This window comes from Serinus canaria, chromosome 1 (genome assembly GCF_022539315.1).
Source record: "Serinus canaria isolate serCan28SL12 chromosome 1, serCan2020, whole genome shotgun sequence".
Classification (NCBI taxonomy): domain Eukaryota; kingdom Metazoa; phylum Chordata; class Aves; order Passeriformes; family Fringillidae; genus Serinus; species Serinus canaria.
In genome coordinates, this window is record NC_066313.1 from 84,475,965 (window position 1) to 84,501,401 (window position 25,437).

General features: G+C 43.3%; 2 protein-coding genes across 2 annotated transcripts; one reads left to right on the forward strand and one right to left on the reverse strand.

The window, feature by feature from the left end:
• Positions 1-2,050: 2,050 nt before the first annotated feature.
• On the reverse strand, positions 2,051-2,470 carry LOC103812638 (histone H2A-beta, sperm-like). Its single transcript, XM_009085709.4, has one exon. It carries the CDS (start codon positions 2,468-2,470, stop codon positions 2,051-2,053), a length of 420 nt encoding a protein of 139 aa, XP_009083957.2.
• Positions 2,471-5,731: 3,261 nt separating this feature from the next.
• On the forward strand, positions 5,732-12,653 carry PDCL3 (phosducin like 3). Its single transcript, XM_050971488.1, has 6 exons — positions 5,732-5,838; positions 7,189-7,318; positions 8,997-9,087; positions 9,743-9,886; positions 10,717-10,925; positions 12,252-12,653. The coding sequence occupies exons 1-6, from the start codon at positions 5,833-5,835 to the stop codon at positions 12,392-12,394; spliced, it is 723 nt and encodes a 240-aa protein (XP_050827445.1). The 5' UTR covers positions 5,732-5,832; the 3' UTR covers positions 12,395-12,653.
• The last annotated feature ends 12,784 nt before the right edge of the window (positions 12,654-25,437 follow it).

Below are 25,437 nucleotides of genomic sequence, written 5' to 3' on the forward strand. Positions count from 1 at the left end.
GTGATCAAGAGAACAAGCAAAAGTATTGCTATTGTATTTGAGGTTTCAAGAGGCTCTCCTATACTGTATTGCATAAAAGAAAGTTTTTATCACAATTTCATTAGAATGACCTAGGGTGATTTCCATACTTACCAAGCACGTTATTGAACAGGGCCTACTTGTGGGTATGGCTAAGCATCTTCACTACTAAGGTAACACCTTTCTGTCTTCCCCCTTTGTGAGAAAAAGGTATGGTTACTTAGCCCCAACATTTTGCTTTGATACTCTCTACATTTCTGTTCAAAATCATCCAGAGTGCCTATTAATCAACCGGGATACAACCCCAACTTTCCAAGGAAGCCAAGTGTTCATTATCTTATTTATCTGAGCGTGTTCCCAATGCCCATGTTGAGAACAAATAATGACATAAATGACCATAATAGACCAGTAATATTTGTTGAGAGTTTACCTTATAATCAAATAAGATACTATTTCACTGAAAAAAACTTGTTTTCTGATTACATGAATGCATCATTATTTATCAGTGTAATTAGTGCTATTCCAGTAAATGCCTAAGTACTCCTCAGCACATGTTTTGCAAAACCAGGTGCCAAAACTGAGCTCCGCATTTTTCCCCTCTCAGCCTCTATGAAAAAAAAACATGCCCACAACAAACCAACTTTTCTCATTGTTCTTGGCCCAGGCTTCTGAGGATCTATAATTTCACTGTTGATGGGTTGAAAGGCAGCAGTGAAGAGCCATAACTGTGTTTATTTCCTCTTCAGCAGCAGAACATTTGATCTGTTGGTGGCCCCTGCCAGAGCTGGTTCAAAGCTTAATGAGCTGCATTAACTTTTAACAAGTGCTGTGGAAGAAAGAATATGTCTAAAAAATATCAGCAGGGCTGTTGTGTAAGTAACAGGACAGCAGGTGTAAATGCAGAGCCAGAACAGCCAGAAAGTATCCTGACATTCTTCTTGCTTGACAAGCTTTACAGTGTAAACAAAAGAATATCACTCACTTCTTCCTGCCAACAAGGGAATTCCTCTTTGCTTTATTCTATTGTGAAATGCTACCTCACATAAAATGCACATTCACTTCCTACTGACATTTATGCTGCTCTTTCCTTCATGAATCTATCTCTCATTCTATTTTTACAGCATTTTCATCTCCATTCTCACATCTCACAGTTTTTCACCACTTCAGAACTGTTTCTCTTAACACCAACTTCTGCTTGACCCTTTTCTCCACCTGCTGCCCCAGCACAGAGCATCCTGATACAGAGGAAAAAGGCAGGGAATATGCTGTGGGGAAGAATATGTTACAAAGCAAGTCTCTTTTGAGAGGACCTGTTGCTTGTTAATTACAGTCAAAGTAAATTAAATGCCCCTGAATATAGAAGGGTCATTTCATTTTTTAAAAGATACAAAAATGACTATTTAAAAAAATTTATCAATCCATAGAGGAAAACCAACAGACTTTGGAGGGGAGAAGGGGGAGTACACCCCTTCTCAAGTTCTTGATAACTTTGTACAATGGAAAAAAACACTGAATTTGTCAACTGTGCTAAGAGAGAAGACATGGGTCCACCACTTTCTGCATGCTTTTCCCTGATAGAGGCTTACTGTAATGATGGAGCAGATGCTCACTACAGTTTTATGAGCAATAAGGCTTTAAAGGTTACTAAAGCAGAGTTATCCTCTGAGATGCTGAACTAATTGCACTATGAATCGGTGCTAGATGGAAGAAAAGTTCACAGGAACAGCAGCATGTGTCTTGACTCCTCTCCCTGCTTCACAACACTTCCCTGCAACATGTTTTCAAATGTGAGCATGTACTGGACTTTTAAAAAGATACTCAGGTGCTATGCTGGGCTAGTTTTTTAAAAATTTCATTTTCTGTTCTTCCATCCATGAGAAAAGAGAAAAGGAGATCAGTCTTGCATTCTAGAAACTTTATTACACGTTTTTAAAATGACTTAAAATTAGCAGGCAAAATACTTGACACACAAATTAGTGGTACTGAGCCCCAGCATCCACAAGTGCACAGACCAGACCAGGAAAAGCAAGTTTCACTGTCTACCACCATATTCTTGAGAAGAAGCAACATTTCCACTAGTTTTCTTTGGAAGGAGCTGAGCAAGGATATTTGGCATAACCCCTCCTTGAGGAATGGTCACACAGGCCAAGAGCTTGTTCAGCTCATCATCATTTCTCACAGCCAGCTGAATGTGCCTGGGCAGGATCCTTGTCTTCCTGTTTTCACGTGCAGCGTTCCCTGCCAGCTCCAGGATCTCTGCTGTCACGTACTCAATCACTGCAGCCAGGTAGATGGCAGCACCAGAGCCAATCCTGTCAGCGTAGTTCCCTCTTCGCAGGAGCCTATAGACACGGCCCACAGGGAACTGCAGACCTGCCCTGGCTGATTTGCTCTTCTTGGATACACTTCTAGGGCTGACAGCCGCTGCTTGTTTCTTTCCACGTCCAGACATTCTGACAGGCAAGGAGACACAGAGGGCTGGAGGTCTTCAAAACACTTGGGTGCTGGGGCTACAGCTAATGGACAGCAAGAGGAGGCAACAGCAAGGTCAGTTCTGCCCTTCCACATCTAGGGGAAAGCTCGTTCTATTCTTGAGGAAAGAGCTCACCACACACCACAGCTCATCAACAGCAGAGCTAAAATTTTAACAGTTATTGCCCTTTTACCACCTGCCTTTTAGGAGAAGGATCTCATTGCAAAACACGTCAAGGGTTATTGAAGTTAGATATGAAGGGCTCAAAAGGAGAGAAGCTTTCCCCTGCTACTTGGAGTGTATTTAGGATTGAGGCACAGTGGGTCTTCTTCAGCAAGATTTTTTTTTAAACACCACAACTGTTACCTCAAAGCTAACTTGAGGCCTTCTTTAAAGCACAATCTGCATTACAGCTTCTACTATCAATTTACAACATCCCTCCATCTCAAATCTAAAAATGGAAAAATTCTTGCAGCCTACAGCTTGTTATACCCAAAATACTCCAGGACATTTTCATACACAGCTTCAAATTAATTCCCTAAGCAGCATTCTCTGGTTTCTATGAGAATACTACTGGAGGTCTTCTGTACCAGGAAAAGGATAAATTGATTTGGACAGCACAATTCAGACTGAAGAATAGAAATTACCATCTCATGATGAAGGAAATTCAGCCCAACTAGAATACTCTTACAACTGGAGTAGCAAAACTACTCATTTAAATAACATTTCGAGTCTATCAGTAAACAGGACAGTTAACTTCCAGCACAGCTGCTAACAACATACAAAACCACCCATCACTACATTAAGATTTAGGGTTTTTACTGAGAGATTTAACTATTTTTAAAAAATCAGTCTAAGATTTGAAAAAACGGTGAAAACATAGTAAAACTAAAAAAAAAAAAAAAAAATTCCTAATAAAGTCCAAGCAAACTAAGCCCTTATAACTCCTTAGCCCTATTACCAGAAAATACTTTTTCCAAATTATTCACAGTACAGTCATACTATGTAATAGAGGCAGCTAATTTACAGAATAACACAAAGCTCACAACTCCAAATCTTCTACAATACATTACAAATGAAAAGTACATCACATTACCTTCAATTTTTTTTCCCTAGTCTGCGCCTTGTTACAACCTACACCCAAGCACAAACAAGTCACATTACACCTCTATCCCGGGGCCAGAACCTTTTTATTAGCAACTTTTTCTCCTCATCAGTGGGTCACCTGGGTAATTAATGAGTCATTTAACACATGTGCTTCATCTTCCTTCACCTAATCCCCGATTTGGGGCAAAATGAAGAAATACATTCCAGCTGCTCAGAAGCAAATTGGCTGGGGAGAGGGGGAAGAAGGCAGGCTGTCTGCAAGGGCTGAGCCACAGCTACATTTCAGCCTCACCATGACACTGCTAGTTCTCACCCACTCTGACTGGAGTATTTCTGTCTGCATGCTATGTGTAAAAGAATCCTCTACTTCCTGCTGAAACTTGATAAAAAAAGTACATAGGGAAAACAGGCTTTGTAAATATATTTTAGTTGGGTGGGAGGGGGAAACTTTGTTTTGCTTTAGATGTGTCCTGGGCAGAGTCATGCTTGCTTCACAACATGTCAGAGCCCCACCAAGTGATGTGATGGGGCTGCTCCTAAGATTTAGGCTTCTGCCCCCTCTTCTGGTAACACCGTCCCAGATGGGGCTCAGGGTTTACCGTGGCTCTGGTGCTGAGGGTGCTTGGCTGGTTCCTTTTTGTTCACCTAGGCAAAAATCTCACCTCAGGCAGAGGAATATTTTTGAGCAGCCTTTAAAGAAATGAGTGCTCACTTCCTACTCTGTGTTTGTTTTCTGGCACTCAAAGTAGTTTCCACCCAGCAGCATACAAGAGCCGTGGGTATGAACAGTATTTCAGCCACAGAAGAGGACTACCAGAGGGTGGTCCTAGAAGCCCAGGTTTGGCAAAGTATTCAAAAAACAAAACTGTCATGAACAGTTCAGCCTTTGGTTCTGCCTGCCAGACACCAGTTGTGGGTCAGCCTCACAGCACCTGCATTCGTGGCACTCACTCACTTTTCCTTCAAGGATGAGCATTTAGTCTAAGCTGAGTTTTCTGCCACCTCAAGGCATTGAACAACCAGTATGGGGTACCCTCTGCATGTCCAAATGCTCACCTTGAGGACTGACGTCCTCTCAAAGCAGAGCTGTCATTTTTCCTGATTCAGAGGCAGGAAAGGTGGCTGTGCCTTCCCTTCAGTAGCCCAGACTTAGCACAGGGAAAGTGGCCAGCCCACTTCACAGTAACTGGCTGTTAATGGGATGCCCTCAATCTCATAACATGTGGAAGTGGGGCTTCTAAATTTTCACTTCAGGCCCTTGCCAGAGCTGAGACAGTCCTGTCTCCACCTGCCCAAACACACTCTTAAGGCCTGCTGGTAGGTTCTTAGGGTTCTTTTATGGGGACTGACATCTGGGTAAGCATGCTGACCTGTTGGGCTAAGGCATAAAAGGAGGGGAAGGGACACAGGAGCAGGTCTCTTCTCTCTGCTATGTGTCTTTGAAAAACAAGCTGAAAAGATAGGCTCCCTTCTTTGAAAGGGCAGGCCTAGGTGGCTGTTTGTATGGAATGGGGTGTGATCCCAAACAGATTCCGGTCACCACATCCGACAAACTTTTCAGTGTTTTCTGAGTGATACTTTAACATGGACTCAAAATTGAAATAAAAGTAACTATCAAGAGACAAATTTTTGGTAATATCAGTTGGCTATCATCCAATCATAACAATACTACAAGTACACCTGATTATGCCTAATAAGGATAGATAATACAGGCTTGATATTTTATTTTATTTTATTTTCTAACAGATAAGGCAAAGGAAATAAGAACATAAACCAGTAGGAAAACAAAGCAAGATATGAAATGCAAACAGATAAAAAAGTCTCAGTGAAGTGTAAACAGAAGTTACAGGGAATCACAGAAAAAGACTAGAAGGGACCACAGTGAGTCACCTGTCCAACCTCCCTACTCAAGCATGGTTATTCCACGTCAGGTTGGAATGGGCTTTGAGCAGCCTGTTTATGTGAAGGTGTCCCTGCCCACGGCAGGGGGATGGATTTTCGATCTTCAGGGCGCCTTCCAGCCGCTCTGTGACCCCTCCCCACCGCCCATGCCGGCCCGAGGCCTGCCTCCGCCGGGACCATCCTTATTAGGCGCTGCGGGAAGCGGCGGCGCTGGGCCCGCCCCGCCGGCAGCGCCGCCTCCTCCGGCCGCACCGCACCGCGCACGCCGGGACCGGCCCTGCCCGGCCTTGCCCAGCGCCGCTGCCCGGGCCCGGCCCGGCCCCGCCGCCACCATGCAGGTGAGCAGCCACGGTGCCCCCGTGTCCCCGCACTGGGCCAGTCCGGCCGGGCCAGGGCTGGGGCCGCGCCCCGGGCTGGGCTCCGCCGACAGCCACGGGCCGCCCTCCCCGGCCGAGGGCCCGGGGCAGTGGGGTGCGGGCGGCCCGGGTTCGTGCCGCTCTCTCGGCACAGAGGTGGCTGTTACGGGGCGGTGTTGTTCGGCAGCTCCGTGGCTGGGTTTTTGGCGATTTGTTGCTTTTATTTGCAGCTACGGTACTTATTTCACTACTGTAGTGAGCGGGTCGGCGTTTTGGGCACTGCATCAGTGCGATAGTAAATGATAGTAAATGCGGGGTCGAGGGAAAGGCGACCGCAGTCAGAGACGGGGGAAAAAAAAGTCTGGTGTTATGTTTGCTAAGCTACATTGTTCTTTTTCTATATTTCCTTCTGTTTCTTCTGCCCTTCTGCCCCCTACCCCTCCCTTCCTATCCCCGATAGTCCATAAGTACTGGGGCTTAGTCGGGGAGGCGAGGTGGTTGTATGGCTGTGAACAGACCTGGTGTAAGGTGTGCTGATACAAGCTGTAGCAAAGCAGTGGGTGTGTTTAGCTTCTAAACTGGACCTAGGCCAAGACAGCAAGGAAGCACAAACAACCTATGGGTGCTTATCACTGAGATTTCTTCTATTTTAGAAAGTAAAATTGCCTGCTAAGTAGGAAAATCTCATACTCAGCTACTCAGCTTTTCAACAATGTGCAGAGGTGTACTGGCCTTGTTTTGCAGTATTATTGCAACTATTTTGCAGTAAAATCTCAGGAATAGCTGTAGATTTAGATCTGAATCCTTAGCAATGGATGACAGAGATGGCTTGCTTTTCTCTAAGCCCTTACATAGTCACTCTGACTTGAATCTAACAAGGAGACTTCCCATGTACTGAGCGCTAGGTCTCTAAGGTTTGTGCCTGTGTGTATCTTGTCAGTAGTGCTTCCTGATGCAGTGACCGTTGATTTGGTGTCCTGTCCTGCTGAGGGTTTATAAGGAAGCCATCAGGTTAGCACGCTTATCTGTCACCCAGCTAATACCCTCTCCTTTGGTCTTACTTTGTGAGAGATGCAGCAGTGGTTGCAATGCTTCAAACTTTAGTACCCAGCCAAGACTTCCTGTATGTGCTGGGAGTGGGATGGAATAAAACAAAGTCAGTCTTCAGGGTACTGCAGGTCTGGGGCTGGAAAAAAGCCTTGGCATCAGAAGGATTTGCACTAGGGCTTTCTGGCACCATCCATCCAGTTACCAGTTTAGTAACTGTGTTAAGTTCTGGAAGTGCTAAAATTCACCTTGAAGAAATACCATCCATTTGTTGTTCTGCTCTAGGATCCAAATAAAGACACGGAGTGGAATGACATTCTGCGCAAGAAAGGGATCCTTCCTCCGAAGGAAAACTTGGAGGAACAGGAACGGGCAAAAGAAGAGGAGCAGTTTGCCATCCTTCAGAAATCTCTGGGTGAGTGACCAGCCAACCCAGGCAGCAGCAGAACAAGCCTTGGAGTGGCTCCTGGGGGAAGCTTTCTCAAAGAAATGAACAGCAGCAATGTTTATATACCACACAACCGAAGTGATTTCAACTTCTTGGGGGGGGGAAGTCTTGAGCCCTAAGTTATTCTTGAAGAAAAAACCTTATGATTAAGTGATTTTATTTATATTCTTATGTTGTTAGGAATAAGCATACTTCAGCCAAGGTGTAATTAGTAGGATGGTATGATAGTTAAATGCTGAATGGGACCATTTTGACTACTACAGTTGTAAACAGGCCTGACCTTACAGAAAATTTCCATGTGGAAACATTATGAGGACATAGGGCACCATTCAGGAATGCTCTGCATTATTTGACTTTAGTCTTTAAATTATTTATTTTAGTCTTTAAACAGGCACAGGTATTTGTGCTTAATAAATGTTTGCAACACTTATTGACTGTTTATTATGTGATGCTGTTGGGGAGCTCTGAGTAGGAGTTAGATATTGATAAATAGATTTGAATATTGATCTTGAAAGTTAGATGTTGAGAGTTGGAGATGAGGGTCCTCATTCTCCTTTTTAAACACAGACCTCTAAACCAAAACATTTCCAAGGACTTCATTACTTTAGATAAATTTAATTCTTCTTTTTTAAAGCTTTGTGCCCCACGGGACTGCATTGTGTCATTTTCCATGTCTGTAGGGATACCAAAGCTTCATTTGTGCAGGCTGATTAGCTGTTAATGGTATCAAACAGATACATTCCTGACCACATGGATTCTTCTAGCACAGGAAAACTTTGTTCTTCGTGTTAGCTCTGTATTTGTATGGAAGTAAATGTTTGAAAACTGAAACAGGAGCAGTGCAAAGGGAATTTGCCAGGTATATGTGCATGTCTGTGCTGCAGCTGCTAAGCTTGAAAGCTTGTGCCAGTAGTTGGGTGCTAGTCTAGGCAGCCTTCAGCTCAGAGGCCTTTTCCATCATATTCTTTCCATCTGTATGTCTAAAGCACATAGCACTTCCTAACAATCCAGTAGGAATAATAATGACAGGCTGAGAAAGCTAGGGCTGCTTAGCCTGGAGAGGAGAAGGCTTGGGGGAGAACTGTAGAACCCACCTTTCAGTGGCAAAGGGGCTGAAAGAAGAGCTGGGGGGGGGACTTTTTAGAATCATTGAGTAGAACCATAAAAATATCCTGAGTTGGAAGGGACCCACAAAGATCACTGAAGTCCCAACTCCTAATGGCAATTCCAACTTTATGAGACCATATAGTGGTAGATAGGGGAATGGCTTTAAGGTGAAGGACAGTAGGCTTAGATTAGGAGAAACTCTGCTGTGAGGGTTATGAAGCACTGCTGCAACAGGTTGCCCAGAGAAGTTGTGGATGTCCCATCATTGGAAGTGTTCAAGGCCAGGTTTTATGAGCCTTTGAGCAACCTAGTTTAGTGGAAGGTATCCCTGCCCTTGGCAGGAAGGGTTGGAACTGGATGGTTTTTAAGGTCCCTTTCAACCCAAGCCATTCTATTATTCTAAGATAATAATTTAAAATATCCACTGCATACTTTCTATTGTTCTGTTTTTAGAATGAATTCTGTTGGATTGATGAGAATTAATGAGTGTTAATCCTGGAATGAGGTTTTTGCTGATTTAATATTTCTTCTATTCTAGTGAAAACTTATGAGGACATGACTCTGGAAGAGCTAGAAGAGAATGAAGATGAATTTAATGAGGAAGATGAGAGAGCTATTGAAATGTACAGGTCAGAGCAGCTTGCACAATTTGGCTTTAATGATAATTGGAGGGTCATTCTTTTATATGCTTTTAGATATTGTTGAAGAGAAAGGATGTTTTTAGGATGATGGAAGAAGGGAGTTGTGTTTCTGGTCTCTTGTGGAGCTTCTAAGCATCTTTAAAAGGATCACAGCGTTTGAGTTCAGTATCTTTTATCTACAGCCTAGCTTTGCAGAGATAATGTGCACCTGCTGAGTGTATGGCCAGAGATCCTGAGAGCTTTGAAAATCACCTCCAGTATTTCCTAATTTTTGTGTCAGTGAGATTAAGGTGCTTCAGATTTGCATAATTAGTGTTGGTTTCCCTCTATCTCTTAATGTCTCTCATGGCTTTTGCCATTTAGTTTGGTAGTGTATTATCAGGAGAAGAAATGTCTAGTGAAGCCAGAAATGAGCAAAAAAAAAAGCATTTCATGAAACACAGATTTACTTCTTGCATGTGGCTTTAGCCTATGATGCAAATACAAGAGAATGTACAGTGTCATTTTGATTTTATTGCTCTGGGCTTAGAAGAAGTTTGTAATTTGTCTCTGAAGTCTAGTCCTCAACCAGCTTCTTCCAAGTTATGTTCTGTCCAAAAAAATGCATCTATTCACAAGATCTTTTTCGTTCCTGGCTATTCAGGCAGCAAAGGTTAGCAGAAATGAAGGCAGCTCAAATGAAGAATAAATTCGGGGAAGTTTTGGAGATTTCGGGAAAAGATTATGTTCAAGAGGTTACAAAAGCTGGAAAAGGTATTTGGGTAATCTTACACCTCTACAAACAAGGGTAAGATTTTTTAATTTTTTTTTTTATAGCTATTAAACCTTGCACTGTCAATAGCTTAAAATGCTCCAAGGTAAATGTGTAGTTGTTGTGGAACTAAGGACTGATTTTGGAGTTCTAAGAAATAAAAACAAATTAGTAATTTTAATACTGTTGAGACAAGACTGCTGAACTTCATTCTAGAATGATGGTACCATGAGGTGGCTTTTCTGTACATCTCTACTACACAGCAAGATGTGTACCATACAGCTTCCATAGAGGTAGCTGCTGCCACTGAAATATCCAAGCTTTGGAAATTATTCTGGATCAAATGCAAAGGGCTGTGAATCAGAAGGATCAATGTGTATTTAGCTTGGTTTCTACAAATGGAGTGAGCAAGGTTTGCAGTCCTGTCACCATGACAGAAAAGCTTGTCAAAAAGGTCTGTTAATGTTGTTAGATTTTTTTTTTGAAAGGTTATGAATACTTGCTGTTATTCTTTGTCTCTAATTGCCTCATAGGTGTTGATCATCATTTGCATACCTTCTTCCAGGAGCAACTTTGCTTTTATTTTGCCCTTGCTCATGCACCTTCTAAGTATCTTAAATTCATTAACCAGTTTCCCTAAATACAAAGGGGGTAGAGGGGAAGGTTGCATTACTAATATATTAAGAGAAAAAACCCACCACGCACCAAAATCTCCAGTGGTGCTGATCTCCTTGGAATGCTGGAATACAGAAGTTGCTTCTGGTACTTTTGTCTTTGCAGAAAGTCATCAATCTGATCTGGAGCTGTTTACTTTTTAAGTTGTCTCTTGTTTTCTCCTTTTGTGTGTCTGTTGCTGTTCTTCGCAGAATTCCACTCTGTGCCTTAATAAATCAACATATGAGTGGGCTTGCAAAGAAGTTCAGAGATGTGAAATTCATCAAAGCTATCTCTACCACCTGCATCCCCAACTACCCTGATAAGAACCTGCCCACGATATTTGTCTACCTGGAGGGAGACATCAAAGCTCAGTTCATTGGGCCTTTGGTGTTTGGTGGCATGAACCTGACAAGGGATGGTGAGTTTCTGCATCTCTGCTCTTCCAAAGGAAAAGCAAAACTACATTGCTGGGAATGAGAGAAATGAGGCTTAGGAAGAGAAGGGAGGCACTGAAAATGATACTAGATTTTTTTTTTCACCTTTATGGCTCAACCACATGGCTGTCTTGTAAAAAAAAAAAAAAGCAGTGATAGACCAACATGTAGGTATTTGTCTTGTGTGTGCAAGTATTTATGCCCTGTGTTGGGTGAAACAAATTTTGCTGGATATATTAAAAGCTAAATGGTACCCATGCGTGTTTTTAGGGTGTCTTGGACGAGAACGGCTGCCCTTGCCTGCATTAACATGATCATCTGTGCACTTCCCTACTGGATTGTAGGGCTCCTTGTTTCATTTTCAAGATGGCATATGTTTGTCTGCTGTCCCTGACTGAGTCAGCTTACTTTAGTCATCACAGAAAGCTGTGTAATGAAATTTCTGCACTTTTCTATTATGTCTTTCTTGTCCCCTAAGCACAGGTGCCTTCCAACTAAAGTTTAAAGAAAGTGTGAGGTTGTGTTCATTATTCTGCAATATCTGAAAGAAATTAGATTTGATGATAGGATTGTCAGCAGCAGTAGGAGAGCAGTTTCAACTGAATGTGTTGTATTGACTTTCTACCACTTCTGGGAAGCAATCCAGTCCAATTTCGACCTACTGCTGGTGGTGAAGTCTCTCTTTACTGTCTCAAAGGAACTAGTATTTAGTGTGTGATGTAGAGGCAAAGGGGTGAATTCTATTTACAAGGTATATCTGTGGAAAATACCCATAATTCAGACATGTAATGAAATTTCCACAATTTTTTTCACTTTATCAAATTTATTCCCTGGTTCTTCTGATTGTGATGAGCTCATTATATGATGGGGGCAGCTGTAGTGTATGGGCAGTATTCCTTCACTGGCAATAGATGTGCTAACTTGTCGTCTGCCCTTATGTGGTTAGAAGGAGGTAGAATTCAGTTTCACTGCGAGAGTTGCCTCTAAAGCTGGTGCTCTCTATCCATCACCTCTTTTGCACTCCTGGTTACAAGGTGAGCGTGGTGGCACTGGAGGTGTCACTGGTGGGTACAGAGCAGTACCCTGACCTTTTGTGCCCTGTGCTGAGACCTGTGCCAGCACTAGAGGGGATTGGCTGGAGCTGGTGTGGTAAACGGGGCAGGAGCTTGGATCTGGGTTTGGAGGATGAAGAGGAGGGCTCTGGTGTAGTGGTGGTGGTAGGATGATGAGGGAAGTCACCTGGGGAGCCAAGGGTGGGCTTTCTCCAGTTTGCTCCCCTACATTCATGACTCTTGTTTTGCACTGCACAGAATTGGAGTGGAAGATTTCTGAGTCAGGTGCCATCAAGACAGACCTCGAAGAGAACCCCAGGAAGCAGATCCAGGACCAGCTCATGTCCTCAATCAGGGCATGTGTCCCAGCCAGAGGGGAGAGTGACTCAGAGGATGACTAATTCCTGTGTCTCCATCTGGATTGATGACGTGCACTGGCAGCCAGTGTTCCCACCTCAAGCACTGGAGGTGCTCCTCAAGGCCTTGATGAGCCCCAGAAGGGTAGCCTTTCAAGACATTCATTCTAGAAACCTCTAGAAACTAAAACCATTTCTGTTTTTTAAAAATTGTAGCTTCACTTAAGATGCTGAAAGACATTTTGTATAGTGAAGCCTGAGTAAATCTTACTCAAAGGTTTTAAAATATAGATGTGAGTAGAAACAGGTCTCTTGTTATTATTTTCATAGTAAATTACTACTTCTTAAAAAATATTGAAATATGAAGTGGTTTTAAGTGCATTGTTTTTACCAAGCTAAAGTTGGACAAATCAAATCTAAATAGTTGTCTTAAATAATTGCTTATGGCACTTGGATGGACCATCTCTTAGCCCACTGTGCTCAGACCTCTGACAGCCTGGACTTCACAGAGAGCTGGGGGGTGGAACCCACCATGCAGGTGTTTCTGAAGGTGATGTGTGGTCCTCTGCAGAGATGTGCTGGCACCAGAGAGACAACATGAGCTGGGATTCCAGGCATCTTGAGAGAGGTCTTGAGGATGGCCAGCCTCTCCTGGGACCTGCTGTGTCCCAAACTCCACTTCTGAGTTAGCAGCACTATTTTGCTTTTCGCAGGGGCAGAACTTCCTGCACCATCTTGCCTGTTAATTGCAGAATAAAATGCAAGATGGTGGTGCTCAAGTGTGAAACTACTGATTTTTTCAACCATATCAGGTGTTCCTACAGTAGTGCCATTCCCAAATGGGAGGGAGGATGATATTTGAGGAACTGACATCTTGCTATGTTAAAGACTTCCATTTTCCAGGTACAGTAATAATAACTGAAGCCTTAGAAGAGCATAAACTTAAATACCACCTTGATTATAGATCTGCTGACATACGGAGCTGTTTGATTATTTTGGGTTGGATTTAATGTCCATGTACACTTTCAGTTGGTCTACACTCAGGCCAACAGTCTCCAAGAGCTTTTGCTAATGAGGCTGCCCCAATGACATTTTGTTAAATTGCTGATGGATTCTGTGGATGGATGGTACAGAATGCTATACTCAATAGGCAGTGATACTTATTAGTTTGTAGTGACTTTTAGAGCATGATTCTGGCACTCTGAGACAAATCAGTGTGAAATCCAAACAGCAACTAACTGTTCTTTCAGATGAGGTTGTAAGATCCTGTTGGAGAGCTTCCTCTTTGAGACGTGGTGATTTGAGTTTCACTTGTCTCCTTTATTTTGTTTTAGGTGTTTTTTGGCAGAGTAGTGAAAATATTAATCTTGTGCAAGTGAGCCAAATGCAGCACAATAGAAGCTGATAGATCCTGAATATTATTACACAGCAGCACTCTTCTCATGACACAGGACTGTCCCAAATGCAGACTTGATGCTTCACTGTGCTCACCTACAACTTAGTACAGTGTAGGAAAAGGATGACTCTTCTCTGTGGAACCCTACGCTGCGTATTTTGCTTACCTTTTGCTTGTTCACTCTGAATTGTGCTTTTGAGTGACCCCTGATCACATGGACTGCATTCCTTTTGGAGGAAACTAGAGAAGCTAGGGGTGAATAAAAAGGAGAGGTGGGACTTCAGACTGTTTCCTTCACAGTCTCCCAGCGGGGTCTTAAAACCCTTAGCTGCCTTCTCCTTTTGTGTGTGGTCTGAGGGGTTTGTGAGCTCTTGGACCACTGAGAGGACTGAGGTCCTGAAGAGGACCAGAGCTGTGTATGGGTTGTCCCAGGCTGCTTAGCTGTAGGGAGCCAGATATCCTGTGCCAGGGAATGAGAAGTGTGGCGCTTACCAGGTAGCAGTTTTGTCTTTCCTCAAAAAGAAGTGGATCTGGTCTGCCTGGGAGGTTTATGCAGGGGACTGCCTTGGGGAGGGGGAGAGTGCCTGCTCTCTGCTGTCAGGGCTACAGTAGGGGCTGCCTTGCAGTTTCATAGGCAGCTGTATTTTGGAGCAGCAATTCAGGAGAAATGGAGACATTTTGACCTGATCTTTTATCCTCAACTGCTTAATCTGCTGAAATGTTAGGGCATGCCACTGGAGGATGCCATGCTGAAAGGGGCAGATGTGAGAATCATCCCAAACCAGAAGGGGCTGAATATCCTGCCCAGCTGATGAGACTCACATGGAGCATCATTTCAAATGGTATCTATGCTTCTCACTCTTTGGCTAGGTGTGAAAACAGCTTTCTGTAACATTATTATTTTTCCTGCCAATCATATTGCCGTGCTCAAGGCCTTTTGTAGAAATTAGGTCTCTGCAGGAAGCAGATAATGAGGTCTGTTTAACCTTTTGGCAGAGCAGGAGCTGTGGAAACACAGTTAAGGGAATGAGCTTTAGCTTTAAAGGAAACTGGCTGCTAAATAGCAAAGCAAAACAGCCAATTAATACACATTGCAGAAAAGGGCAATATAATGGGAAAAAAATAACTGGAGAGGGTAAGCTCTCATTTGCCAAGGCTTGGGGCACTGTTGCTAAATGCACTATCAATATTTTTGCAGCCTGCCAACAGTTAGTGTCAGATCAATGCTCACTTTTCATTGGTGTGAGAAGGGTCTTTCTGTCAGCTATCATGGGAGAAATCAGAGGCAGTGATCCTGTAAACAGTGCTGAGGCTTGTGTGGGTGACTGCCCTGCATACTGCAGTGAGAGCATCCCTGACTCATCCCACACTGCAGCTGTGCCAGTGGGTGTGGGAGAGGGGGAAGTAACCTGGGGCCATAGATGGGGGCAGATGATTTGCCATTAGTGGACAGTCACTCTGGAGTTTTTTTGTGTGAAGTGTAAGTGCACCACTAGTAATAAAAATAATTCTCTTTATGGTGCAAGTCTGAAGTCTGCTGCTTAGCCAGATCATGTAATCAGTTGCATTAGGGTCAGGCAGGCTGCTCTGATCAGTCCCCCCCCAGATTTTTTATTCACAATATGGACTCACCAAACCTGCAGAGCAGTGTTTTACATCAATTTCACTTGCATAGGGAGAGCCAGATGTTGTGCAAGCAGGGCAAAGGCATGGTTAAGCTGCTAGTTCTCCAGATACTGAATCCAACCAGGTCCCACAGTCAGGGACCTGTACACAGTCAGAAGCATCTGCAGGACTGTGGCTGCAGAAGGTGAAATGAACGAGAGTCCTTTGAATGGCTATGCTGTCTTGTACCTATTTTGTGCAGGTCCTACTTTCCCAGGGCTCAGCTCAGCCTCTCCTGCCTCCTCCCTGTGGCTGTCCTATCACCTGCTTTCCCAAATATGCTCAGGTGGATATTTGGTTGGCCTTGTTGCTGGGAGCAATTTAACTTAGGTGAGATGGCTCACTACAAGAAAGCTGAGTGTGTGCATCCAGCTCTGTTGGATCAGTGCACAGGATGGGCACACAATGCTAAGCCACAACTTAGCCTGACAAGTGAACACTAGTATTTGTCTTGGTAGAGTTCATGAAGAAAGTCATTCTGATCTACACTGACTCTCATGAAAGTTAAGATGTACTTTTTATTACTGTCTTAAAAACTCAAGTTCAGAATAATTTATCTTTATGAGAATAATTTATCTTTATGCTCTGGAAATCTGGGGAAATTAATCTACTTCACAGGCAATGAGAAATTAAACTTCTAACAGAAATGTCAGTAACTTGGAGTAGCTCTTCTTTTGTGAAGGGGTAAAATCCCTCACCTTTATATGAACATTTTGCTGCATATTTGTTGGGATTGGATCATGTCTGAAACTTTACTCTCACTGAGATCAAAGGAGAATGCTTCCCTCTCATTGCTAAACTAACATATTCCCTGTCAATTGTTTGGAAGGCAGTTGAACTCATTTCTCATTTCTTATTCCAGCCCATTATAAATCACTCCTCATTTCAATCTCATTTAGTTAATTCAGTCATCAAAGGGTTGTAGGAGGCATAAAGTATTTTATTGATGTATTTAGCTCTTCACAGAATTAAAAAGAAGTGTTGAACTTCTTAGGTCTCTTTACTTGCAGATGGCTCTTGTGATGCAGGGAAAACTTCATTCCCTCCTGTAGAAGGCAGAACCATTAAAAATGAAAACGAAGCAGCAAGAGATTCTCTCCAGGCTTCTGTTGGGAGACTGATGAACAATATAACTTGTTTTCATATACAATGTTAAAAAATTCATCTCTTGACAACATGCCAAATTTTTCAGAACTTTATCATATTAATTTGAAGAAGCTGAGTTTTGATAAAAATGTCAGGAAAAATATCAAGTAATTCTGAAGTTGTTCTATTTGACACTTCACGTGTTAAATAAGGAAGAAACTGTGATCTATGGCAGAAGAGTGCATATAAAAGTTATTAATGGACAATGAGATGTATGTAATTATGCATCTTTGTAAGCCTCTGCTGCAATATGTTTCCTACAAAAAGTCATTCCAGTATTCCATCAAACACAAAGCGGATTCTTGTAAAGGCAAAAGTTACAGCATTTGCTAGTGAGAACAAGTCCTGGGTTTTCAGACAGCTATTGCTTACCCCCTCAGAAACTGACTCATGCTATAGCATGTGTCATCCTGATCCCCCTCCCCTCAATATCCATGGGGTTAATTTCATTTACAAGGAGGGCAGCAAAGACAGGTACTGAACTCCTTGCATGACTGCAGCTTGTCCTTGTGAGTTAGTACAGACCATTTGGGGTGTTGGGAAACTTCATTAATTATCTGTCCATATGCAGAGGATTTCTGTTAAGCTGGAAGTAGGGATACCCTGGATCTTCCAAGTTGGCTGTCGCTTCCTGTGGTTTAGATATTGGCCTCAGGTGATTGGAAGAGAAATTGTGAGGGCTGCCTCCATGGCAGAGAAGCCCAGTAGCAGACACTTGCAAAGATCTGCCACAACATTAAGGCATCAACAACAGTCTTTAAGAAGAAAGTGCTGGTGATAAAAGGGTGCAGAGTTTTGTGGGATGTAGCAAAACCAGGAGAACATGCAAGATGTGGAGTTGGGTCTCCTGTGTGGTAAACATCCCCACATATCTCCAGCTGAGGTGCTTTCAATCTGATTATGTCTGTCTAGAAAATGTAATAGTCCTGAGGAATGAAATGTGAACTAGATCTTGTGGGGTGAACCGAGTCCAGATCAAAGGTCTCATCCTGGAAGAGCTTGAAGAAGATTTTGTCTTGTCTTCCTTCTCCCTTTGAGACAAAAGGGAAGGCAAGAGCCCTTGAGAAAGTGGAAGAGATGAAGGGCAAGAGGCACAGGCAAGATGAAAGGAGCTCAGATGAGTAGCTTAGAAGAGCAGTCTGACCATTGCTAGAGAAGAAGGGTAAAGGTGAAGATAAAAATTTTAGAGCTTGTATTATGGTGAGGGTTCAGAATATTTAGTGTTGGGATAGACTGAGAGAAGCACTGTTCTCAAAAGATGGACTTTGTGTGTAGCTGGAGACTGTGCAGGATAGCAGAGTGGATGGCAGCATTAAATCACAGAGGAAATTGCATGCAATGAAATTTCTTGCATGAAATTGCATCCAATGAAAACTTCTTCCCTTACTTCAGTGTATAGGAATGAAAAAAGGTAAAGATGCATGCTGTGATCTGCAGAGAAATGTTGAGGGGTGATCAAGTGAACACCACTAAGAGCAGAAATCAGGCAGGTTTTCAATAAGTAGAATCAATTGGTAAAAAAATAATCATGTGCAATTCAGGCTAGGAAAAGATCCTGCTGTATTACTTGCCTGCTAAAAAGCTGTCTTTAGCAGAAGCTCAGGAAAAGCTCAATCTTTCAGGTGGGAGGCACTGTTTGTATACAGTTTTACAGGACACAGTAAGCACTCACTGCATTGTAGCATCTGGCATAAGTTACAGATCCAGTCCAGTGGGTAATACAGACTTTCTCTCTACTTTATGATGTCAAATGGCATTTTCAGTTTAAAAACACTACTACACTGTCATTTTCAAAGTTAGGTGCTGCCCTGTGTATTTGTGTTGTATTATAAAAGCGATATCAATTTCATTTTAAATGCAGTTGAGTAATAATCTCATCACTGGCTTATCAGTAGCAGTCCCATGTTGAATGCAGCTAGAAAAGGGAGAAGGAGAAAAAAAAATCTCTTTGTCCTTTTACTGACGAGTAGCTGACACTTCAGGCTTTAAAACCTCAGGTATCTCCTTGTGACAAAATGGTGACCAAGGTGACCGTTTTGGTGGCCCCTTTGCAAAACACACACGCCCCATCCTCCTCCTCCCTTGGTGATAGGATAACCAGTGAGCACATGGACATCCTCCCAGCTAAAATGCCAGCATGCTTCCATGACAGTGGTATTCAATCAGGGCAAAATCTCTATCATCAAAGCCACACCAGCTGCAACTGTCACTCAAATCTGTGGGATTTCCTTACAGAGTTATCCAAGAAACCAGCCCCTGAGTTGTGCATCATGCATCTTGTTCTGAAATGCAGATAGTGACCTAGAGATCCAGGTGCTCAGCTGCATACAGGCAGGAGGAAAGTGAGAGTTTTTGCAGTCTCAACTTTCCTCCATAGAGGTCCCCTCAAAAGGCCCAAGCAGTTTTCCCTGCTACAAAGGACCCCTTGGAATGGGGCACCTCCGTGCAGTGACAGAGGAGTTGCATTGTCCCCATCCAGGTGTTGGTGCATTTCATTCCGTTGTCCCATCAAAAGGGGAGCGTGTGCAGACCAGAGTGAGGGAGGATGGGACCCTTGCTGAGAGCAGGTAGCTGGTGGGGTACTCAGGATCAGGATCCACCAGGATTCAGGGAGTGCTTGGAGTCACTGGTTCACCCTCCAGCTTTGTTGAAAGGGAGACAAAAACTAACCTGGAGCAGACCTTCCCGCATGAAGGAGCTGATTAAGAGTGTCAATGGCAACATAGTCTGGAAATCCTGAGAATGATGGGGTGCCTGATCTGTCACATACCTCTGCAGAAGGACTCCCAGACTGCTGTGATATATATTGCTCTGTATTTTAGGGAGGACATACTAATGGATGAGGCATAGAAATGGGGTCAGCTTCTCCCGTTGTAGCTGTGGCAGCTCTTCCTTACATAAAAAACCTAGCTTCTTTTGGTCTCATATTCCTCACCAGGAGAATTCATGTCCCTGTTTACTGACCATATATTGGTATTTCAAGTTTTGCTGTAATTTATATCTTCAGTGAGCTATGAAGCACTGTGTGATGCCAATTGCTAAACTAGAGTGGTTGTTGGTTTGTCTATTTGTCCATCTGTGCCAGGTTTTCCTGCACAGGAAGCTCTCTACTGTTTCTGTACTTACAGTGAGTCTGCATGGCTTCCAGCACATGTAGATAGTCTGCGAATAAATTCTGCTGTTCCACTTGTTAAAGAGCAAAAACTTGTGTAGAACTTTGTCAGTCCTGCTTTTCCATTTTATTGATTTAATTGCAATACAGCTGGCTATCTCCATTAGATATCCTTACTGAAGGTCCTGGGCAGACAAAAACGAAAAATGTGCAAGCCCAGAAAGCAGTTCAGATCTTGTTATCATTGCTTGAGGACTGGAACAGCTGATGCTGTTTTGGGATACTTCTCCATTCAAGGGCTTGAACTCTGCTGGAGTTTTCATGAGAGGCAGGAAGAGTGCGCAAATCCTGCAGTATCATCTCTCACAATCATGCCGGGCACTAAGTAAATGCAATTGTGCACAAGATGGCAGTGTTCTCCATGAAAAGGACCTTTCCTTCCTTCCTTCCTTCCTTGCTAAAGTGCCTGTGTGCTTTGAGATCTAATCCGGCTTCAGTGAAATACCAGTGGCCACACTTGATGTGTTCAGTTCTAGGCTGTGAATACAGAGAGTGAGATATACATGCCAGTTTTGTGTTCAAATGTGTCTCACTGCAGGCACGTGTAAACTTGTCCCACAGATTTCTAATAGCTCCAGTGAATGCACCTGCCTCAGCTTGTTTTTTCTGCATTCTGGCCTTAAAGTGAACTTAAACCTAGTGTCTAGATAATTAACTTTGTAAGACTGTTCTTTGGGGAAGAATAAATCTGCATCACTTTGGTCACAATAGCTGACTGTGAACACTTCTGATTCACCCATCACCACAGATGGAGATGTCTTGTTCGCAAAAACATCATATCTAATCAGTCTCCAGAAAGAACCTGGATCTAATCCAGAAGACTGAGGTGTGAGCTTAACCTGCCTGTAGCAAGGCAGGTGCATCCCAATGTATGAGACATGGAAGTCTTCACAGGACTGCAAGTTCCTTGCTGCTGTTCCTGTCTGAGGTAAGATCATTTCCACACCTTTCTCTAGTATCATCTACACTCCTCTGGAGAAACACCTGCATAAATACATTACTTTCACTGTGTGAGTTACATGGATTATACATTAGGACTCACATGATTTAGAGAGTAGAGAGCACCATGGACCAGGAGTGGACACCCCTAGACTAAGAAAACCATCTTGAGTTAAGAATCTGATATACACAATATTCATAAATAGCAATCCAAATTGATCAGGCAACTATGTGAGAGTCCCTTCAGGGATCTTTGATTTTCTGATCAGACTCAGAAGAGTCCCTGGGTTGGCATTGCAGGTACCAACCGGGGTGGGTGGCTGCCACCAGGAGGCATGAGAACGGAGCACCTTCCCCGTCCCTGCAGACATCGGACCCCCCAGCAGGCACCGCCGAGGAGCAGCAGTTCTCTCAGCCTCCAATGGCCGAGCCACCTGCGAGGGTCACTCTCAGTCCCCGATAGCCGAGCCACCTGCGAGGATGTTGTAGCACAGCAGCCAGCGCTGCCTATCCCGCTGGAGCTCTGCTCCATGGGAGCTCTACGGAGGCACTGGAGAGAAGTGGAGCGCCAGAATCTGCCATCCCCTCCAGCAAAAACTAGTTTCTAGACTTGGTGAGGGCACATCAAGGTGCAGCCCTGTGCATTGAGTAATTGAGGGTTAGACACTCTCCATCTGCACGAACATACATAATCATTAGAGGAGCTCTTCAGCATCCCTCATGAGCAGACCAGGAGTGATTTTAGACCTAATGTGATACCTCTTATAACGTTTTTGTCCCAACTCTCTGCTATAGTGATTCAGCATCTCTTCATGGGTTCACTTTCCTCTGATCTTTCTGCTATGTTTTCATAGCAATACTGCTATGAAAACATAGCAGATCAGAAAGATCTGTTATGTTTTCATAGCAGTATTGCTTTGAAACTTTGTTTACAGATAAAGTCAAACCCCATTTTTTATGGCTAAAGACCATCAAGTATGTTGATGAGGGGAAAAGTAAAACCTGGATGGTTTAGAAATGAGAGCTGGACTCTGGCTGGGCACACTAAGAAATGGCCAAAGAGAACCCAACAAGAACTGCTGGAGCGCACAGCATCCCATTAATGAGAGTGACAGGGTAGATATCATACTACAGTCCAGGGAGGTGTATGGTCTCTCAAGTCTTAGGATCTAATGCTGTGCTTTGCAGAGCTGTAGTGTTGTTCTGTGAGATTTTGGGATTCTGTGTCTTGGTTGTTTGTTTATTGCTTGGATTGTCACTCAGAACAGAGTAAAAAAAAAAAAAACAAAAAAAACCCCCAACATTTTACCAAGGTGTAACTGAAGTTCCTTGAAATGGACTGTCCACTTTTCCTTCAGAGCCCTGCCCAAGCGGGATTCTGCAGTTTAGGTTTCTAAGCTGCAGTAGGCACAATCCACAATTTATGCTATTCATGTGGAGCTGAAGGGCTCTCCAAGGGCACATGCATGACATGGGTGTCCACTGTGGGTCAGGAAATTTCTGGGCTTGGGTGTGTGCAGTGCCCATACAAGCCTATGGCCTGTGCCCACAGGCAGAGCGCCCCATACATCTCTATTCCTCTATGTGATTGACATTCAGTTATTAGAACCTCCATAGAGCTTTTCAAACCTTAAATAACCCAGCCTCATAATCTCTCTGGGAGGTAATTAAGCTGCCTGGTTATCAACAGTAGAACTGAAATGTGGAGTTGGGATCTAAATTTTGGATGAGATATCCTTTTTTTTATGCAGGTAAGGTCACAAAACATTAATAAAAGTAGTGTGGAGCAGTATTTCTGCTTCTATCATGTCTCAACATCAATACTTGAGTTATATGTTTAGTAAGCTCCAATATCCCAGCCCTGTTCTCAGAACATCTTCCCATAAGGCAGAGTCCCAATGTATCTTGTTAGAAAAATGAACAGAACAGGATGTTTTATAAGATCTAAACTGTACCAAGATCACGGTAATTTGGAGAACATCACAGGCATGTTTCCATGTCTCAATGCACTGTTAGTGTGTCTCTTTGTATCAGGTTTTAGCATAATCTGTAATGGACTGAAGGAGGTTTTTTCCCTTTTTTTTTCTTTTTTTTTTTCTTTTTTTTTTTTTGCCATGGCAACCTCGCTATGGTGATTTTGGGGTTAGGGAGCTTTATATTTATCTTGACCAGCATGAAGAAGTCTGAGCCTCATTAACTGAGGAAGGTGGATGGGTAGCATATGGAACACACCGCACACGAGACGGCGCTTCCCTTCCCAGGGCAACTGGGTCATTTGTATTATCTACATGAGCTGTGATTTTCCTTTTGGAAATACTGAGTTGCTAACTGTTCTCTGTCCCAAGGGAAGAAAATCCAGACAGATGGCTTCAGAGAAACCTTGCATCTTTAAGGGAAGATATCCTCCTGGAACAATAATTAATGCTGGTGGGACTTTTTTTTTTTTTTTTTTTTTTGAGAAACTTGGAAAGAATTCAGTATCACCAGAGGGCATTAACACAGAGCCTTGCAGAGGACAGGAAAAGATAAAGAGGGGAAAAAATAGCTAGCACAAAGCAGTGATCCTATTAAAATGACATTGAAGAATTCTATTAGTGCTCTTTGCCCCCTCGCCGGCTGCCTTCGAAGATTCGAGGCGAAACACAAGTGCTTGTCAGTCAGACAAAGCCTACTAATAATCTCTGCTAAAAGGTGACATTCACAAACTGCAGAGGGACACACAGGGCTCCAGGCTGTGGGCTGACCATGTCAGGAGGCTGCTGTGGGTGCCAGCAGCTCAGGCTGGAGGCAGGGGATGGTGGGGCAGATGTGGGTTTGGGCCACTCACTGCTCCGAGGCTCAGCAGCTCTGCGGTATCAGTGGGGCTGAGCAGCACCACTGACACTGTGCCAGAGCCAGTGTCATTGTCCCCACAGCAAAGGAGACTGGTGTTATGCAGGCTTTATGTGAGGGCCCTGCAGCTCTGGGCAAGTGGGGTGAACTTCATCCTCATTTCACCATAGCTGAGACACCTTCCTCTGCTGCTGTGCAAGGGTCTCTGGTAAAACCTCATCCCTACTGAAATGGCACTGCTCTTCATTGTTGATGAGGGTTGTTAGTAGCACACAAGTAGAAGGAAAGAAAAGCTAGATCCTGAGCTAGTCTTTTGAAAGAGAAGGAACAACTGCCTTGGATGTGCTGCTTAGTTTGATGCTGTGTGCTATATCCCAGGGTTCTCCGAAACAGTGGTGACTTTGGGAACCATGAAAACTGAGACTAAGTTCTGCTCTCTACCAAAGATCACTGGGAAAACACAAGACCTCACTCCTCACTAGCAGCTAAACTTCCTTATTTTAACTTCCTGAACCTGTTCTGCCAGTGCATTTCAGCAAATATTTGTTTATGTACGAGTATCTAGTGCACCATGCACAAGATTAAAAATGTTTCCTTTTCCTAGACACATTCAAAGTTTTGATTTCTATTAATTTCTCTTTTTCCCAGTTTTTTAGTAAGAAAGTCTGCTTGAATGAGGATCAAAGGCATAGTTTATTACTCTTTCTGGAAGAGTAGATTCTCTGGAAATTACTAAATGCAGCACAAAGAACTCATAGACCATCTTGTCTGTTTTACTCAGCAGAGATAATGTCTCAGCTGGAGTATTTTGTGTAGCACTGGGCACTGCATCCCAGAGAGATATGGCCTAGCTGGAGAGAATCCAGAAGAGAGCTGCAGGAAGGATCAGAGGGCTTGAAATCATGACCTACCAGAAAGAATTACTCCATTTGAGTTGCTTTTCTTCAAGGGAAGAAGATTAGGAATGGGGGAAGGGAGAAGGATAATATTCCTCAAATATGCAAAAGACTGCTGCTGAGAGAAGAGGAAAAAATTTCTTCTCCCTTGTGAAAAGCAAAAGAAATAATGGGTTCATATTGCAGCAAGAATAACTTAAGTTAGGCATTATGTAAAAGCTTTCTAACAGGCTGGAAAATGAAACACTGGACAGGATCATCTGAGGAGACGTGCCACAGACCCCACTGGGAGTCTTTAAAACCAAAGTAACTGTTCCTCTTGGACAAAGGAAAGGAACAGATGACTTTGGGAGTTATAGGCATTATTATTAGTATGACATTTTATAGGAAAGCAATTCACTTGGAAATTCAGCTACTGGTAAAGTGGCAAGTTCAAAAAGAAAATAATAAAGTTTTTATTAATGCTTTTTTGTGTCTTAGGAAATTTAAAAATCATCATTTCAAGATTTAGTAGGCATATCATATTAAAACATTAAAAGGTAATGCAAAAAAAAAAACTGCATGTAAAGGGGAGAGTTTATATATTTCAGTACTGGACTGCACTTGGCATCCCTGAGCCACTGATGTACCCAGGGGCACTTGGAGCAGCATTGCTCTGCAGAAAGCTCCCCTCTTTCCAGATCATCCAAGTGAGGAAGGCAGATTTCCTGCCTTCCTCAGGGAGCCTGGCACTGCCAAAGGTGCTTTGGAGAGTATTATCGGGGCAATCCAGAAAGGAGAGTTACACCTGCTCTAAACGGTGGCTAAGCACTGAGCTGGGATGTCAGAGAATGGAAATGCAAAGAGATGATAAGAAAATAGCCAAGTTGGCCCCTGCAGCTGAAAACACCCTGGCAAAAGTCCTTTCTTGCTTCTCTGCTGCAACCTCTCAATCACTCTTGGTACAGTCCTTGTAATGCTGTGCCAAATAGGATTACACTCCAGCAGGGGGAGAATTTACACATTCCATAGGACTTGATGACATAGCAATTGATAAGGGCAT

Coding starts and splice junctions, on each gene's coding strand:
- LOC103812638 (XM_009085709.4), bottom strand. CDS start 2,470: ATGTCTGGACGTGGAAAGAAACAAGCAGCGGCTGTCAGCCCTAGAAGT.
- PDCL3 (XM_050971488.1), top strand. Junction 9,088..9,742: donor AGAGCTATTGAAATGTACAG/GTCAGAGCAGCT, acceptor CTGGCTATTCAG/GCAGCAAAGGTTAGCAGAAA. Junction 10,926..12,251: donor CATGAACCTGACAAGGGATG/GTGAGTTTCTGC, acceptor TGCACTGCACAG/AATTGGAGTGGAAGATTTCT.